Source organism: Pleurodeles waltl, chromosome 3_1, assembly GCF_031143425.1.
Source record: "Pleurodeles waltl isolate 20211129_DDA chromosome 3_1, aPleWal1.hap1.20221129, whole genome shotgun sequence".
Taxonomy (NCBI): domain Eukaryota; kingdom Metazoa; phylum Chordata; class Amphibia; order Caudata; family Salamandridae; genus Pleurodeles; species Pleurodeles waltl.
This window is the reverse complement of record NC_090440.1, coordinates 668,003,481-668,018,981: the sequence shown is the minus strand read 5'-3', so window position 1 is coordinate 668,018,981 and position 15,501 is coordinate 668,003,481. Positions and strand designations below refer to the sequence as shown.

The window sequence follows — 15,501 nt, the reverse complement described above, 5'->3', positions numbered from 1 at the left end:
CAAGAGCAGCTCAATCTACAATGACTCCAGGTTTCAAGAAGCTTGAAGATCAGATAAACATTACTCAGGCAAACACCAAAGCTCTGGTGTGGTGGTCTCAGAAACATCATCTGTCTATCCTGTCTTCGTTGCTTGGCACTGTGGACAGTCACCACAGATGCCTCTTTGGAGGGAAACTGGAGCGGTTTTACAGGACCTGCAGATAAGTGGCAAGTGGCCACTAGAGTTGCAGACAATGCACATCAATCTGCTGGAGCTCAAAGCAGTTCATCTAGCTTTACAGGCTTCAGAAGTGGTAATAAGAACGGACAACACCACTGTGGTGCATTAGCTCAACAAACATGGAGGCACAAGATCTCTTCCTCTCTCCAGGGAAGCTCAAAAGATCTGGAACTGGATGGCGCTGCATGGCATCCTGCTCACAGGAGTGCACCTTCCAGGCGTTCAGAACACGGTAGTAAAGTCGCTCAGCAGGCAAAAATCAATGTGTCACGAATGGGAACTGGACCGATTTTCCCCCGGTCAACCACATTTTTTCTCAGTGGGGAACACCCAATCGTGACATTCACCAGCGAGCGGATTGAACGCCAAATGCCGATTCTTTGCAAGCTGGCATCACCAAAATGGATCAAGGGGGAAATGCATTTTCCATATCTTGGTTAAGAATCTTTGCATACGCTTTTCCTCCAATCCCCTTGATCCCTAGAGTCCTAACAAAGATGGAGAGAACCATGCAATATTAATAGCCCCATACTGGCCTCGTCAACATTGGTTCACGGAGCTGCTTCTTCGGTCAGTGTCGCCTCGCATCCCACTGAGAATATAACTGCATCTGCTAACAATCTTGCATCCGGATCCTCAATCAATGCGATTATCAGCATGGCGCCTGAGCACAGGGAATTTGCACAATTAAACATTCTGCAGGAACATTATTTACAAAGCCAGACCAGCCATCACCAATAAGGCTTACTCATGTACGTGGAAAAAGTTTTGTTTGTGGTGTCATCAACAGCAAATTGATGATCTTTGCTAATTTCCAGAGCAGATATTACCTTATTTGTTGCATTTAGCGCACTTTAGGCTTTGTGGATTACTCTATAAAGGTTCACCTTGCGGCGATTGCTTCTTATAGGCGCTCAGACTCTTCACCTTCGTTATGGTCCTCTAAATTGATTAAGCAATTTCTGAAAGGGCTTTTCAGAGTGTTCCCACCATTCAGACCACCTCCTCCCTTTTGGAATTTAAATATTGTTCTCACGCAACTTATGAAGCAGCCTTTCGAGCTAATCCATAGAACTTCCATAAAATTCCTCTCCTGGAAAGTTGTCTTACTTGTTGCCCTCGCATCAGCCAGACGAGTCCGTGAGATACAAGCACTTTCCATACAGGAGCTTTTTTTTTTTTTACAAATTAAAAAAGAGACTAATCTTGCGCACTAATCCACATTTTATTCCAAAGGTCCCTTCGGATTTTCATCTGAATGAGCCCTCAGTTTTCAAGGCATTCTTTCGGACGACTCCAGCGAAGAGAACCTTACACTCTTTAGAAATTAAAGTTTGTATTAAATTCTATTTTAGACAGGACTAAACCATTTCGTAGATCAAACCAACTACTTGTGGCTTACAGTGCACCCAGACGGGGTCAATCGCTCTCTAAACGAAGCATAGCTAGATGGATCTCCTCAGCAATTAAATTTTGCCATCTGACAAGTCACTACAATCTTCTGTGCGTGCGCATTTGACGCAAGCAGTTTCTTCTTCAGCAGCGATGTTTGCTGGTATGCCGCTGCAAGACATTTGTAGAGCAGCAACTTGGAAGAGCTGCCATACGTTTACCAGACATTCTTGCTTGGAAGCATTATCTCAAGGAGAGGTAGCGGTGGGACAAGCAATCCTCCGGATTCTTTTCCAGTGAAGGTGAGCTACTTCTTTCATCCTACCATCCTAATGTCAGGTATGCACACTGTCTGACTAGTCGTCTCAGATTCATGTTAAATACTTAGTGATGTGCCTATAAGGTTAAAAAAAAAGATTTTCTATATATTGGTGTGTTAACATGCTTTCAGTGTGTGTTGAACAAATTGCAGGAGTATTACAAAGTGCATTTGTACTGCTTACTACTCTGATTCAAGCATGTGAATCTATGAAAGTTCCAATACTGGAGTTAGAAAATTAGTTACTTACATGTAACTTTAGTTCTCCAGTATTGGAATCTTTCATGGATTCACATGCGACCCGCCCGCTTGCCCGGAGAAGCAAACCTTCCCCTCTTTTTCATGTTATACGCACTTGTGCTTTGAAAATCTGAGGTACTGGAGCTTCTCTCAGGAGGGTTATAAAGGGTGGTGTCACCTGATTGGTGGATTCTTAAGTTTGGTCCTTTTTCTTAAAATGACTGATAGTTAAGAGGCTTAAGGGCCCTTAGGTTTAAATCTATGGTAACACTGCTTGGTTAAATGTACTGAGGGCTCCCATCTCGATGACTGTGAATCTATGAAAGATTCCAATACTGGAGAACTAAAGTTACAGGTAAGTAACTAATTTTCTTACAAAACGTACTTAACTGATCCTATTGATTCTGGTGCCTTATTTTTGTAGATTGATGTGGATCTCCCTCTTGACCTGTCGCATTTGAATGTCTCTATGATAAATGTCTAATACTCCTCTGATGGGCCCAAGGCTGCTCAATTACACCACAGAGGGCACCTTCAGATTGCTAGAGCAAGCTCCTGTCCACTAGTAAGGGAACCCCCGGGCTCTTTGGATGGTATACCTCATTTGGTATACTTTACATAGAACCAGCTTCCTACAAAGGAAAAGTTCCAGTGGGCGCAGCTTCTAGGGAATCTCTGACAGGGTCCTGATCTCGGAGGGAACTGAGAAAGATCTGCAGTGGTGGTGAACGAAGTGTGATTGTCAGAATGTGCCCTCTCTCTTCCCCAACTAGATCTGACAGTGATGGATGCGTCACTCATGGGATGGGTTGGACAGGGATGGAGATTGGAGGCATCTGCTCTCCGGTGGAAACTGAACTCTACATCAACATGCCAGAGCTCTGTGTGATCCGGCTGGCATTGAAAGCTTTTCTTCCCTCTATCAAGGGAATGTTTTACTGCAATGAGGGGGGCGGTTGTGGATCCTTCAAGAGGCTCTGTGCCTGTGTACGTGGCTGGACCATTGTGGCATATACTTGGTGGTTTAACACCTGGTGGGCTTTCAGTGCAAGAGTGGGTGAAGTCAAATACCTAGGAGATCACAAATAGCATCTCCATCCGGAGGTGGCACAAGGCCTCTTTCGGCAGTGGGGAGGGCTTTGGTTACATCTGCTCACCTCCACAGAGAATGCACATTGTCAGCAGTTTTGCACATTGTAATTTCCAAGGCAGAAATCGCTCGGAGACTCATCTCTAGTGGAGTTCAGGCCTCCTGTATGCTTTTCTGCCCATACCACTCCTGCCCAGTGTTCTAAAGAAGATCAAGACTGACTGGGCCCAAGTAATCTTGGTGGCTCCAGACTGGGCATGACTAGTCTGGTATTCTGAGCTGCGAGCATGTCAAGTGATCCTCAGATCAGACTTTTTCCGGGAGGAACTTCTTCACAGCAGCCGGGGAGGGTTCTGCACCCAAACCTGTCCACTTGCTGCCGTCTTTTGTGGAAATTGAGCTGCAGCAGCTGACAGCCTTATAAAGTCTTATTTAATCTTGGCAACCAAGCGTCCCTCCACCAAAATATAATACACCTGTCTTTGGGGGAAATTTTTAGCCATGGTGCACAGGCAAGTCTTTTGATCCCCTTTTGTCCCTTTCTCTGAGGTCCTGTTCATTCTCTCTTGCCCAGCAGGGCTCTGCTCTGGGCACTCTTCAAGTATATTTGCAACTGCATAATAACAGAAATGGACAACTTTTTGTCACCTGTTGATCGTAGGTCCCTCAAAGGTCTTAAACATCTTTTTCCTCCATCCCCATTCATCATGCCCCATTGGGATTTGACTGTTTTTATGTGTGCTCCTTTTTAGCCTCTCCTATAGTCCTCTCAGGCTTCTCATGTTTAAAATGCCCCTTCCTTGTGGCAATTACATGTGACCGCAGAGTAACTGAGCTGCAGGCATTGTCATCAAAGCCACCCCGCCTTTTTCTCTATCCTGGCAAAGTAGTGCTTCCCACTAGGGCCTCTTTTCTGCCAAAAGTGTTCACGCCCGTTCATGTCGGCCAAACCGTCACCTTGCTTACTTTTTGCACACACCCACATCCTTTTAAGGAAGAGGAGAGACTCCACCGCCTGGACCTAAAAGGCGTGCTGGTGTTCAACTTAGGTCATTCACCCAGAAATCTTTATTTACAATCAACTTTGTAGGGTATGTGGGTGTGAAGAAAGGTCAGGCAGTGCAGAAGCAGACCATCTCTATATGGGTCGTACTCTGCATTAAGATCTATTACGCCCTGGTCAAATACACAATAGTAACCCTAGTGGAGCCCAAACAATATTCTAAAATAAAATGCAAACACAGGACCCCCACCTAGGTAAGTGGAATGGATAGTATAAAAGGGATGGGGGGGGGGTGGGGGATATACTAGGAAACCTCAAAGGTAATTACCACATAGAGAATTAAGAAAAGGTAACACCTAGACAGGACTGCAAGAAACCAGCGGTGGATTTCTGAAGAGGAAGTCCTGGGGAATAAGGGGACACAATCCAGAAGAGTCCAGGTGGAGTAGGACCTACTACACACCTAGCTGTGGATGCAGGAGGAGAGTCACACAGTTCGGTTCCTTCAGGTCCTGGGGGTTGCGGGTGCAGGCAGTCGCGGTCAGGGGGGGGGGGCCTCTGGATTTCCTCTGCAGGCGTCGCTGTGGGGGTTCAGGGGGGGGGGGGGGGTCAACTCTGGCTACTCACGGGCTCGCAGTTGCCGGGGAGTCCTCCCTGTAGAGTTAGTTTTTCCGCAGGTCGAGCCGGGGGCGTCTGGTGCAGAGTGGAAAGTCTCACGCTTCCGGCGGGAAACGTGTGGTCTTTAAAAGTTGCTTCTTTGTTGCAAAGTTGCAGGTTTGTTGAACAGGGCCGCTGTTCTCTGGAGCTTCTTGGTCCTTTTAGATGCAGGGCAGTCCTCTGAGGCTTCAGTGGTCGCTGGTCCCTGTTGGATGCGTCGCTGTTGCAGTTTTTCTTGAAGTGGGGAGACAGGCTGGTAGGGCTGGGGCCAAAGCAGTCGTTGTCGTCAGTCTTCTGTGCAGGGCTTTAGGTCAGCAGTCCTTCGTCTTCAGGTTGCAGGAATCTAGTTTCCTCCGTTCTGGAAGCCCCTAGATACTCAATTTAGGGGTGTGTTTAGGTCTGGGAGGGCAGTAGCCAAAGGCTACTGGCCCTGAGGGTGGCTACACCCTCTTTCTGCCTCCTCCCTGTGGGGAGGGGGGCACATCCCTAATCCTATTGGGGGAATCCTCCATCTGCAAGATGGAGGATTTCTAAAAGTAAGAGTCACCTCAGCTCAGGACACCTTAGGGGTTGTCCTGAATGGGGAGTGACTCCTCCTTGTTTTTCTCATTATCTCCTCCAGCCTTGCTGCCAAAAGTGGGGGCAGTGGCTGGAGGGGCAGGCATCTCCACTAGCTGGGATGCCCTGTGGCGCTGTAACAAAGGTGGTGAGCCTTTGAGGCTGACCGCTAGGTGTTAGTTCCTGCAATGGGAGGTGAGAAGCACCTCCACCCAGTACAGGCTTTGTTCCTGGCCACAGAGTGACAAAGGCACTCTCCCCATGTGGCCAGCAACATGTCTGGTGTGTGGCAGGCTGGCAAAAACTAGTCGGCCCACACTGGAGTCGGGTATGTTTTCAGGGGGCATCTCTAAGATGCCCTCTGGGTGTATTTTTACAATAAAGTGCACACTGGCATCATCAGTGTGCATTTATTGTGCTGAGAAGGTTGATACCAAACTTCAGTTTTAAGTGTAGCCATTATGGTGCTGTGGAGTTCGTGTATGACAGACTCCCAGACCATATACTCTTATGGCTACCCTGCACTTACAATGTCCAAGGTTTTGCTTAGACACTGTAGGGGCATAGTGCTCATGCACCTATGCCCTCACCTGTGGTATAGTGCACCCTGCCTTAGGGCTGTAAGACCTGCTAGAGGGGTGACTTATCTATGCCATAGGCAGTGTGAGGTTGGCATGGCACCCTGAGGGGAGTGCCATTTCGACTTAGTCATTTTCTCCCCACCAGCACACACAAGCTGGCAAGCAGTGTGCATGGGCTGAGTGAGGGGTCCTCAGGGTGGCATAAGACATTCACCCCTTTGAGACCTTCCCTGGCATCAGGGCCCTTGGTACCAGTTACAAGGGACTTACCTGGGTGCCAGGGTTGTGCCAGTTGTGGAGACAAAGGTACAGTTTAGGGAAAGAACACTGGTGCTGGGGCCTGATTAGCAGGGTCCCAGCACACTTTCAAATCATAACTTGGCATCAGCAAAGGCAAAAAACCAGGGGGTAACCATGCCAAGGAGGCGTGTCCTTACACACACCGACAACAGGCAGAAAATGGGGTAATAAATCCAAGAAAGAGGGTACTTTCCTACAGGTGCTCATGCTTGAATCACTCCCTGTCGTCAAAGTGGGAGTCCCACAGTATTATAACATAGTATGTATCATTACCGTAGTCCTTAATGGCAATGACCAAACTTGAGCTATGACCAATCAGGGGACAGCACCCTCTAGAACACTCCCCAGATACGCTGTTTCCCTTAGATTTTCTACTGCACGTCGTGTGAAGGGAGTCTCCCTTAGCTCTGCTCAGTTTTTTTTTCCCTTCTCATTTCTGTGAATTAATAGCTCAACCAGAACGAATGAACTCTTTTTTAAAAAAAAATAAAAATAAAAAATAAAAATTATCTGTCTAATCTGCGGCAGTAAACATCTAGTGGTGGAAGATCCACTTAAAGAATGCCTCTACTACCTCGACCCCAGTCACCAGGTGAAGGACTGCAAAATGTATAAAACCTATTCTACAAAGGCCCTTAAAGACACGGAAGGGAGGCTGCTTCTGTGGCTACAGAAGTCCAAGGGCCAAAAGGCAACCAACTCTGAAGAGGACAGACACTTCAGAAAGGTCTAGGAAATGGGTGAGGTCCTCCGACAGACCATGTGAGGAAGGTAAGAAGGCCTTCATATCCCATCCTAAAGACCCCTCTGCGAAAGGAGAAGAAACACTATCTCCTCAGAATGCCTCCTCGGCCTACTATCCTACTTAAACATTTTTTTTTTTTTTAAATTGGAAAACCTTCCATGTCTAAAACTCACAAAACCATAGTCGGCGACCGCACCAGCGGTTGTTACCTTCTCACCAAGACCATTGTTGGCAGGAACTACGATGACAGTCAACACGGCCATGTCGATTAGGATCACCCACTGTTGACGGTACCATCCACAACAGCACCACCGTGGATGGTAACAGCAAAGAAGACTGTCGATGACAAAACCCACGGTGCCGGAAATATCAACAACATCGTTGATACTAAATGTGACCAAAAAGACAATTACACTATCCATTACTTCACAAAGTAAGGTCTCGCCTTTTCCTCCTTCACTTCTATTGGATTTAGAGGAGTCGGATGAAGGAGGACAATTTGGAACTGTGCATAGACCATCTGAGTTCCTGGTTAAATGCCAGGGCGATGACGTCTGAGGATGATGATCAATATTTCTCTCTTCCGCAAAGGAGAGATTATCAGACAAGAAAACATGCAAGTACCTATCTCCTTAGTGCAAGACTTGCAAGCTATGTTATAAGACTATAAAGTTTCCTGACACACCAGAGCTTCAGGTGCCACCTCATATTGCATCATCTACACTGCCGTTTTTTTTCTCTCCCAGTAACTCCAAGAATTATGCCATGTACAATGATGGCAGCCAGTACCAAGGGGGGACGTTTCTTCGTCTGTTGAGTAAAGAGGAAGAGAAATTCAGGAGCATCTTCCTTTGCAAAATGAGTGGGATGAGTATCTCATTCCCACACCATCACGTCAATCTGATTTGCTGCTGGAGGATGTAGGAGTATTTCACAGCTTGATGGATAGGGAGCAGCCAACCGATTTAGTCTTCCCACTTCCATCAAACAGTTTCCTTGGACTTCAAGGAGCAGATGAGGAAATCTGTGAGCCATCCCCATAACTGACTACATCTGGGAGGAGGGGATAAAAATTATGGAGAGCCTGGCTAGAGTGGCAGCAGTGCTACCCCGGATACACAAAAATTATAAGGCTCCTGAGGATTACCCTACATGTTTAAGCGGTCATCCCAAACCTGACTCGCTTATTTCACAAGCGACGCTAAGACGATCCAAAAATCCTTCTGCCTGCCACCTCTTCACCACCAGACAAGGAGGGTAGATGTTTAGACAATCTGGGCCAAAGATTCTCCTTCATGTTTGCCACTGTAGTGCTAGCTGCAAATGCCCTGGCTATTTTAGGCCGCTATGACAGGCAGATGTGATCAGACATTGGTAATCTAATAGACCTCATCCCGGAAGACAAAACAGAAGTGATCAAGATACTACAGAAAGGAGAGCGCACCTCCTCTGAGGTAATAAATTGCACCCTAGAAATCACTGCAACAGGCTTTTGCCAGCTGGCTGGAGCACGGGTTTTTAGATGCCAAGAACTGTTGAAAGCAAAATCTTTCAGACCAGAGGTACAATCTAAAGTCCTAGACAAGACTTACTATGGAAAGAGTTTTCGGTAAGTACATTGACGATGTTCTCTGAATAATTAAGACCGGCACAGATACTGCAAGATCCCTCGGCACCCTCCAAAACAACAAAGCGTCCTTTCGGGGACTCCAGGAAAGGATTTTCATCCTGCAGAGGTGTGTACAAATGCCATCAGTATCAACCCTTTCAGTCACAATATTGAGTACCTTAACTGTAATATCGACAGCCACCTGCAGTGGCCTACACCAAACACCGCTCCGCTGAAAACAAACCTGAGACCAAATAAACCGGTTATAAGCAGTGACCTACAACTGGTACAAGCCACTGTTGCATCTCTACACCGCTGTGTGTAAAGATTTCCATATATTTCCAAATATTGAAACAAATAGCAGACAAATTGGCTATCAGACCTGGTCGAGAATGGTCATACTGTGGAATGTATATAAATTCACCAAATTGCCCCTGAAGGGGAGCACCCCCATCTTTACTTATTGAAAAGAGCCCCTCTCCATGCATGCAAAAGGAGCAGTGAAGAGTTCTGTTTTCTCAGAGACATAGGCTTCTATTCCAGATTCTTCCTGAAGAAAGAAGACTGGGCAACGGAGACCCATTCAGGCCTTAAGAAAACTGAGGATGATGTTCAGATGCAGTCATTTCGGATGGTCACCCTTTCAGATATCTTGACTCTCCTCGACAGAAGAGATTTTATGACCACTCGAATTGCAAGACTCCTATTTTCACATCCACGTTCATCCCAAGCACAGAAAATATCTTCGCTTCACCATAGCACAGAGGTCTTCAAACTGGGGGGGGGGCTCAAGTGATTCCATGGGGGGCCGCAGACCCTGGCCAAAATAAATATTATACAGATAATAGGCCTTTGTTTTAACCAGAAGCATGTTATTGCAGTTTTAAAAAGGTAACTGTACTTAACTGCAATGTTTAAATAGGTTTAGACATATTTAAACATTGCCATGTTTATAAAATAATTGTGAAATTCTGAGGGGGGCCCAATGATTTTTATTTTTCAACTGGGGGGGGGGGGGGGGGGGGGGCGGGCGTGGCATTAAAAAGTTTGGAGACCTCTGCCATAGCAGGTACTCATTACCAGTTCAAAGTTCTCCCATTTGGCATGAAGTCTGCACCGTGTATATTCAGAGTGCCTGGCACCAGTAGCAGCCACTCAGGAATCAGTCATCCAGTATTTCCCTACTTGGACGATTGGCTCCTCAAGGCCAAAACAAGCAACCGTATCCAGATAGGCCTGTCTCGACCTATTTTACAAATTAGGTCTCACAGTCAATTCGCAAAAATCATATACCATCCCAAAACATAACATAATGTTTCTAGGAGCTCTTCTAGACACAATTCACATCAAGTCATATTTATCCCAGGACAGACAACACAAATTAGGACATCTGGCAATCAAGCTTTCAGAAAAAGGTCAGTTTCAGTAAGTATGTACTAGGCCTCGCTAGGCATATCTTCCACAATCAGGCTAGTGCTTCTTGTGCGTCTGAAGATGAGGCCACTTCAGGAAGAATAGCAGAAGCATGGATACAGGAGGAGGGTTCTTTCGACGATATTCTGACCATCACTCCAAACATGAACACCCTTGTGTGGTAGTCTTAGGTTTCTCTTATCTCAAGGCCTCACATTTCATCTTCATATTCCTGACTTCGTGATACACACACTTCCCTGCAGGACCTACAAATTCAGAGAAAGTGGTCCATGCAAGAGAAAGCCTTGCCTAGCAGAAGTATGGAGTTGAAGGCCATCTTTCATGCTCTACAGGCTTTTCTTCCTTGGATAGCTGGCCCATTGGTGCTGGTTCATATGGACTATACAACCAGCATGCATTATATAAGAGGCGCAGGATCTGTGGAATTGGATTGCTATTAGCAACATATCGCTGAGGGCAGAACTTTGTCTGGAGTCCAACACTTAAGCGGACCCACTCAGTATCTGGTACACTTCAGTTAAGACCAGCTTTTTAGAACATGCAGAAAAACAGCTTGATGGGCTAGTATTGGCCAGTTAAACTCCGGTCTATCCTACTGTCACTCCCATACATATTGCACCATAGACAAATCTATGTGAAGCCATTCTTCGTGTGCACCTGTCTATACAATTGTCTTCTTTGTGGGTGACACCTTGTGTATCGTTTCAGAACCATGCTTTTTAGTTTTCTCAGTAAGTTTTTAACAAATGTGGGCGGATTTGTGGATTGACAATGGTGTGAACGTTTTGGACATATCTGACGATTTATTTAAGGGACACTACCAAAATAATTTGGTTTGGGAAAGGACTTTAAAAAAAAAAAAAGCTAAACATGGCTATATCTGTTTTCTGAATGCAGACTGATGTAGTGTGACAATCTCATTAAATTAGAAATTGTGCACCAGTTCCATTCACGTTATCATAAGCAATCTATCAAACTTGTATGGACGATCTGAATGCATAAGATTGCAGTCTTGTAGATCACATTTGATGTTGGGTACCGGCGTCAGGGCAGGAGATCAGAAGCATAATTTCCACTGCAGATATTCATATGTAAAATTATTTGCTTGCCCCACCCAGTTGGTCAAGATTCTCTTCAACCACGGTATCAAGTGTTATCCCGGTTTGTATGTGCGCAGCTAAATCGGAGTGGCATTCTCATTTTTAAGACTATTAACCTTTTGGCCTGTACAGGAAAATCTATTATTTTAATGTAGTCTTAAGTGACTTCAGAGAACCGAAAATCCAGTTGGATGGATAATCAAAATTATTAGAGATGAGAAAAGAGTTTAATGTATAAACAACTTTTTGTCGATCTCCACGGGAATAGAATATTTTTTTTTCCTCTTAGATGAGTAGGAGAGGGTGAAAATGAGAGTTCACAAGTCTGCGTCTAGCATGTATATTTTCCAAACGCTAATAAACCTTAGGACTCTGAGGTGTAGTCCTAATCAGGACCGTAAGGATGTGATGCATAATAATTACGGATGGGTAGCTTTGCTATTTAACAGCACTGGATATTTCATAGATTCTGTAAGCTTGTAGTTACCCATTGTCAGTTCGAGTCTGATTGGCAGTGAATTAAGCAACTTTAATGCAGGTGTCTATAAAATTAACACTGACCATGTGTAATATCACAATATGTAATCTTTGACTTTGTTGTAGTATGACCAATTTGAGGTCATCGGCTGGAATGTCTTTTTTAGTTGGTAAATGTATGGAGATACTTACGAATTGCTGATGTTTTTGTTTCTTGCAGGCAAGCTGCTGACTGATGCGATGCGCCAACAGTTCTACAACCCTATTAATGTTGACCGTACCTTTGGACGCATTGAGAGCCCCAAACTCGAAGAAATGTTTTACAAGAACAAACCCCGCTACCTCAAGCGAACCAGCTCCGCAGTTTGGCATTCACCACCACTGACAAATCACCGCTCCAATGTGCTCATACCATATGGCTCCAAGAAATACTAGCTACTGTTGCCTGCAGCACTTGCTGCCAGAGAGCATACAAGGGGTTGCCTAGGGTTGGCGGATGCTTTCAAAAGTGCAACAATGCTCTGTACTGGCACAGACTTTGCTACCTGGGCTGAATCTGTAGAGCACTGGCACGGAATTGCTGCTGAAATATCAATAACTGTTCAGACTGTGACCTTTGTCTTTGGCACAGACTGTTTTGGCTTCACTGTATATAAAGATTGCCTGTGGACCTGTATGTATGCCATCTCTTTACTTGGAGTTTGGTGCTTGTCTGTTTTCTTTTTTTTAATGTACATGTAATTTTAAAAAATGGTGTTGCAAGAATGCAAGAATTACTTAATTATTTTTTAGAATATATTATTAAAGTTTAGTTCTATATAGCTACCCTTCCTTGCTGTCTTTTGGGGGGAGTAGAAAGGGTTGGATATCTAAATTTAAAATGCCATTCACTCTTACGTTTCTTCATTGGTTATTTATACTGGGCGCGGGGGGGGGGGCTTTTACATGTCTCTGGCATAACTTGTGCTTGAGTTTAAGGACTAAGCAGGGACGGAACCTTGGCATCCCTAATCTTGCATTGAATGTTCTTTCCCCTCAGCATATGCATCTTGCTGATGTCTTTGTTTCTTGCAGGCAAGCTGCTGACTGATGTGATGCGCCAACAGTTCTACTGTACCATGCAGAACTGTTTTTTTTGTTTTTGTTTTTTAAACTTGCTTTTACAGGTATGTTCCGCTACGATGTGTTCTCAGTCCCAAGAAGCAGGTCCAAACAGCACTTAAAAATAAGTTTGGTCCTTTGTTTCTTCATGTACATAGAATGTCCTAAATATCAGGGCTTCTAAAGTACTTTATTTCCCTTCATTGGTTTTTCAGTTGCTCACATGCTTATTCTTATAAAATATACCTTCTTATTGAAACCAGCAGTTTTGTTGCATATATCCTGCATTGTGGCCGTCTCCTTTTTGCGCTGATAACTCATTAGTACATATAAACCAAGCTGGTTAACCTATAGCCTTTGAGGCAAACCTTGATGGGCAAAGAATCCATCAGGGGTGACTTTACTATATGTATGTGTGTGAATATCCTCCGTCTAACCGGTATGATAAAGATTGGGAGTTCTAGGTCCACAGTTTAAGGCACGGTGTTGTAAGTGGTCATTTTTTATCCCCTTTGAGCAGGTCGGAGTACAAAAAAAGCTTTGTAAAGAATGCATGTTATCCCCAAGCCAAAAAAATCCTTCTGTTCGTTCAGAATGCACTGCCAAGCATGATAGCCCCTCTGAGGGCGAAACTACGATGGAACTCTGAAGTTAGGAACCCACCCCAGTTTTGCATGAGTCTAAATTGGCCGACCAAAGCCTATTGCCCATGCCCCTCCTAAAACGCTTGTGGGGGGGTCAAACTGATGAAGTGGCATTTTAATAGCACCATAGTCATTATTATAGTTTGCTTATCTAATGTCTAAAGAGCACTGCTATGCCCCACCTGAGAAGGATGAGTTCCTCATTGTAGGATCTTCGTTTCATAGTAGTCTGCTGCATTGCATGGAACCTGGACTTTTTTTTTTTTTTTTGTATAGGTTCTCACCCCCCCCCCCCCCCCCATGGAAACAGCAGTAGCCCATGGATGCAATACTATAAACATGTAAAGGAAGCCTATCCAAAGCATTTTTTCTGAATATGTATATGAGGCTGTCGTACGTTAGCAACGGACTGTGCCCTGCAACATCTAAAATTCAAGACTACATTTTACCACTGTATGTGTAGATAAAGAAGTGACCAGATAGGCTTCCCTTTCCCTTCACCTGGAATGTAATCCTTTCTCTTTAAGAACCTGTTAGTCACATCTTCCTGCAATACGTTGCACTGGCAGTTGATCTTCAGGGCCAGTTTTTTTCCACCTGCTTTTGAGAAGAATCTCAGAACACTTGTGATTTCAAACCGCAACAAACCTTTTTTTTTTTTTCCTGTCGGGAAATCATTTTTTATGGCTGTCTGCCTCTATTTACACTTGTTCATTGTACCAGTTTACACGAGATTTTTTTTAATCAGAATGCTTTCCCTGATTTTCCTCACTGTTCCTCTTGTCGTAGGGGAAAAATGCAATCGCAGATGCTCACAAACTCAGTGTAGTCTTGCTTTTCCTCTACACACCCTGTCGAGGAATGTTACATTTGCCCAAAAAAAAAAAAACGAAGGGATCAGATAGGCATTGTAAACCTGCGAGCAGAGGAAGGGAAGGAAAAGTAAAGCTATAAAGAACAACCTCCCAGCCTGCTCCAACAAGCCAGCCTACCGTTGCTAAGGACTCCAATAGAGCAAGATTCAGGGAGAGGAAATCTGGTGACTGATGTCTCTATCCTTCTCACATCATAGAAAAACGATGCTGTCGAGCATCAGCATGTTCGCCTTTGACTTACTCTGCACTCAGTGTAGTTAAGACATTTTTAGGTCCATGTCAAGAAAACCTACATCACTGATGCTAAAACATTCACCCGATCATCGTCATCATTAATTAGGAAAGCTTCAGCTAAGGCAAGATCTTTTTTAATATCTTGATGTCCAAGTACAACGAATCCTCAGGCTCTACTGTGACTCCACCGCTGGTGTCAAAGACCAAGATAGACGGTTGATGACACCAGTCTATATTGAAGACATGACAAGCATGCTCGTCTCCTACACCTGATAGACAGATTGCTGCCTCTTTGAAGACTTTGGGTAGAAACTTGCACTGTTGCCATTCAGAAATGGCAACATCTGATCATGCTTCCTAACCTTATCGACCTATTTGCGAAATCCACCTCTTAGCCCTCTAAAATCTTCAGTAACTCGTCAGCTGTCAAAATTAAGAAAGGAAGCATACTGCTATAAGTGTGCATTAGAAATGGTACTATTGTATCAACAAAACCAGGGAGTGTACTCAAGATACTAATTTGTACTAAAATGTCAGTCTCAACAATTCCAACCAATTCTAGACATATGGTTGGTCAATAGATTTTTTCTTCAAGGAAACATTCCGGCTGCTCTTCTCAAAATTTCCAGCACATTAAAAAAGGACAATTGTCTTTGTTCCATAGAACTATATCCCAAGGATGCCTATTTTTCCCCCATTCCAATCCCTATTCATGAGACAATTCCTAAGATTCATAGTGGGAGAAAATCATTACCGATATACTGTTCTCTTCGGACTAAAGCCAGCTTCCTGAAATGTAACAAAATGTGTTTAGCCATACGTCGATGACTGGCTTATAAAAGCAAAACATGATTTCTGTTTGTCTGCTGAAAAAGTTAGGCTTACAAATTCATATGGACACATCTATAAGTAAACCATTT

The 15,501-nt window shown here is 44.4% G+C and overlaps 1 protein-coding gene across 2 annotated transcripts in view; it reads left to right on the top strand.

The window, feature by feature from the left end:
- INCENP (inner centromere protein) overlaps positions 1-12,553 on the top strand; it is an 88,380-nt gene extending 75,827 nt beyond the window's left edge. For both annotated transcript variants that reach the window (XM_069223216.1, XM_069223217.1), the window contains one exon: positions 11,948-12,553. In XM_069223216.1, coding sequence (XP_069079317.1) covers positions 11,948-12,162 — 215 coding nt within the window. In that variant the 3' untranslated portion in view covers positions 12,163-12,553. The remainder of the gene's footprint in view (positions 1-11,947) is intronic.
- Positions 12,554-15,501: the final 2,948 nt, after the last annotated feature.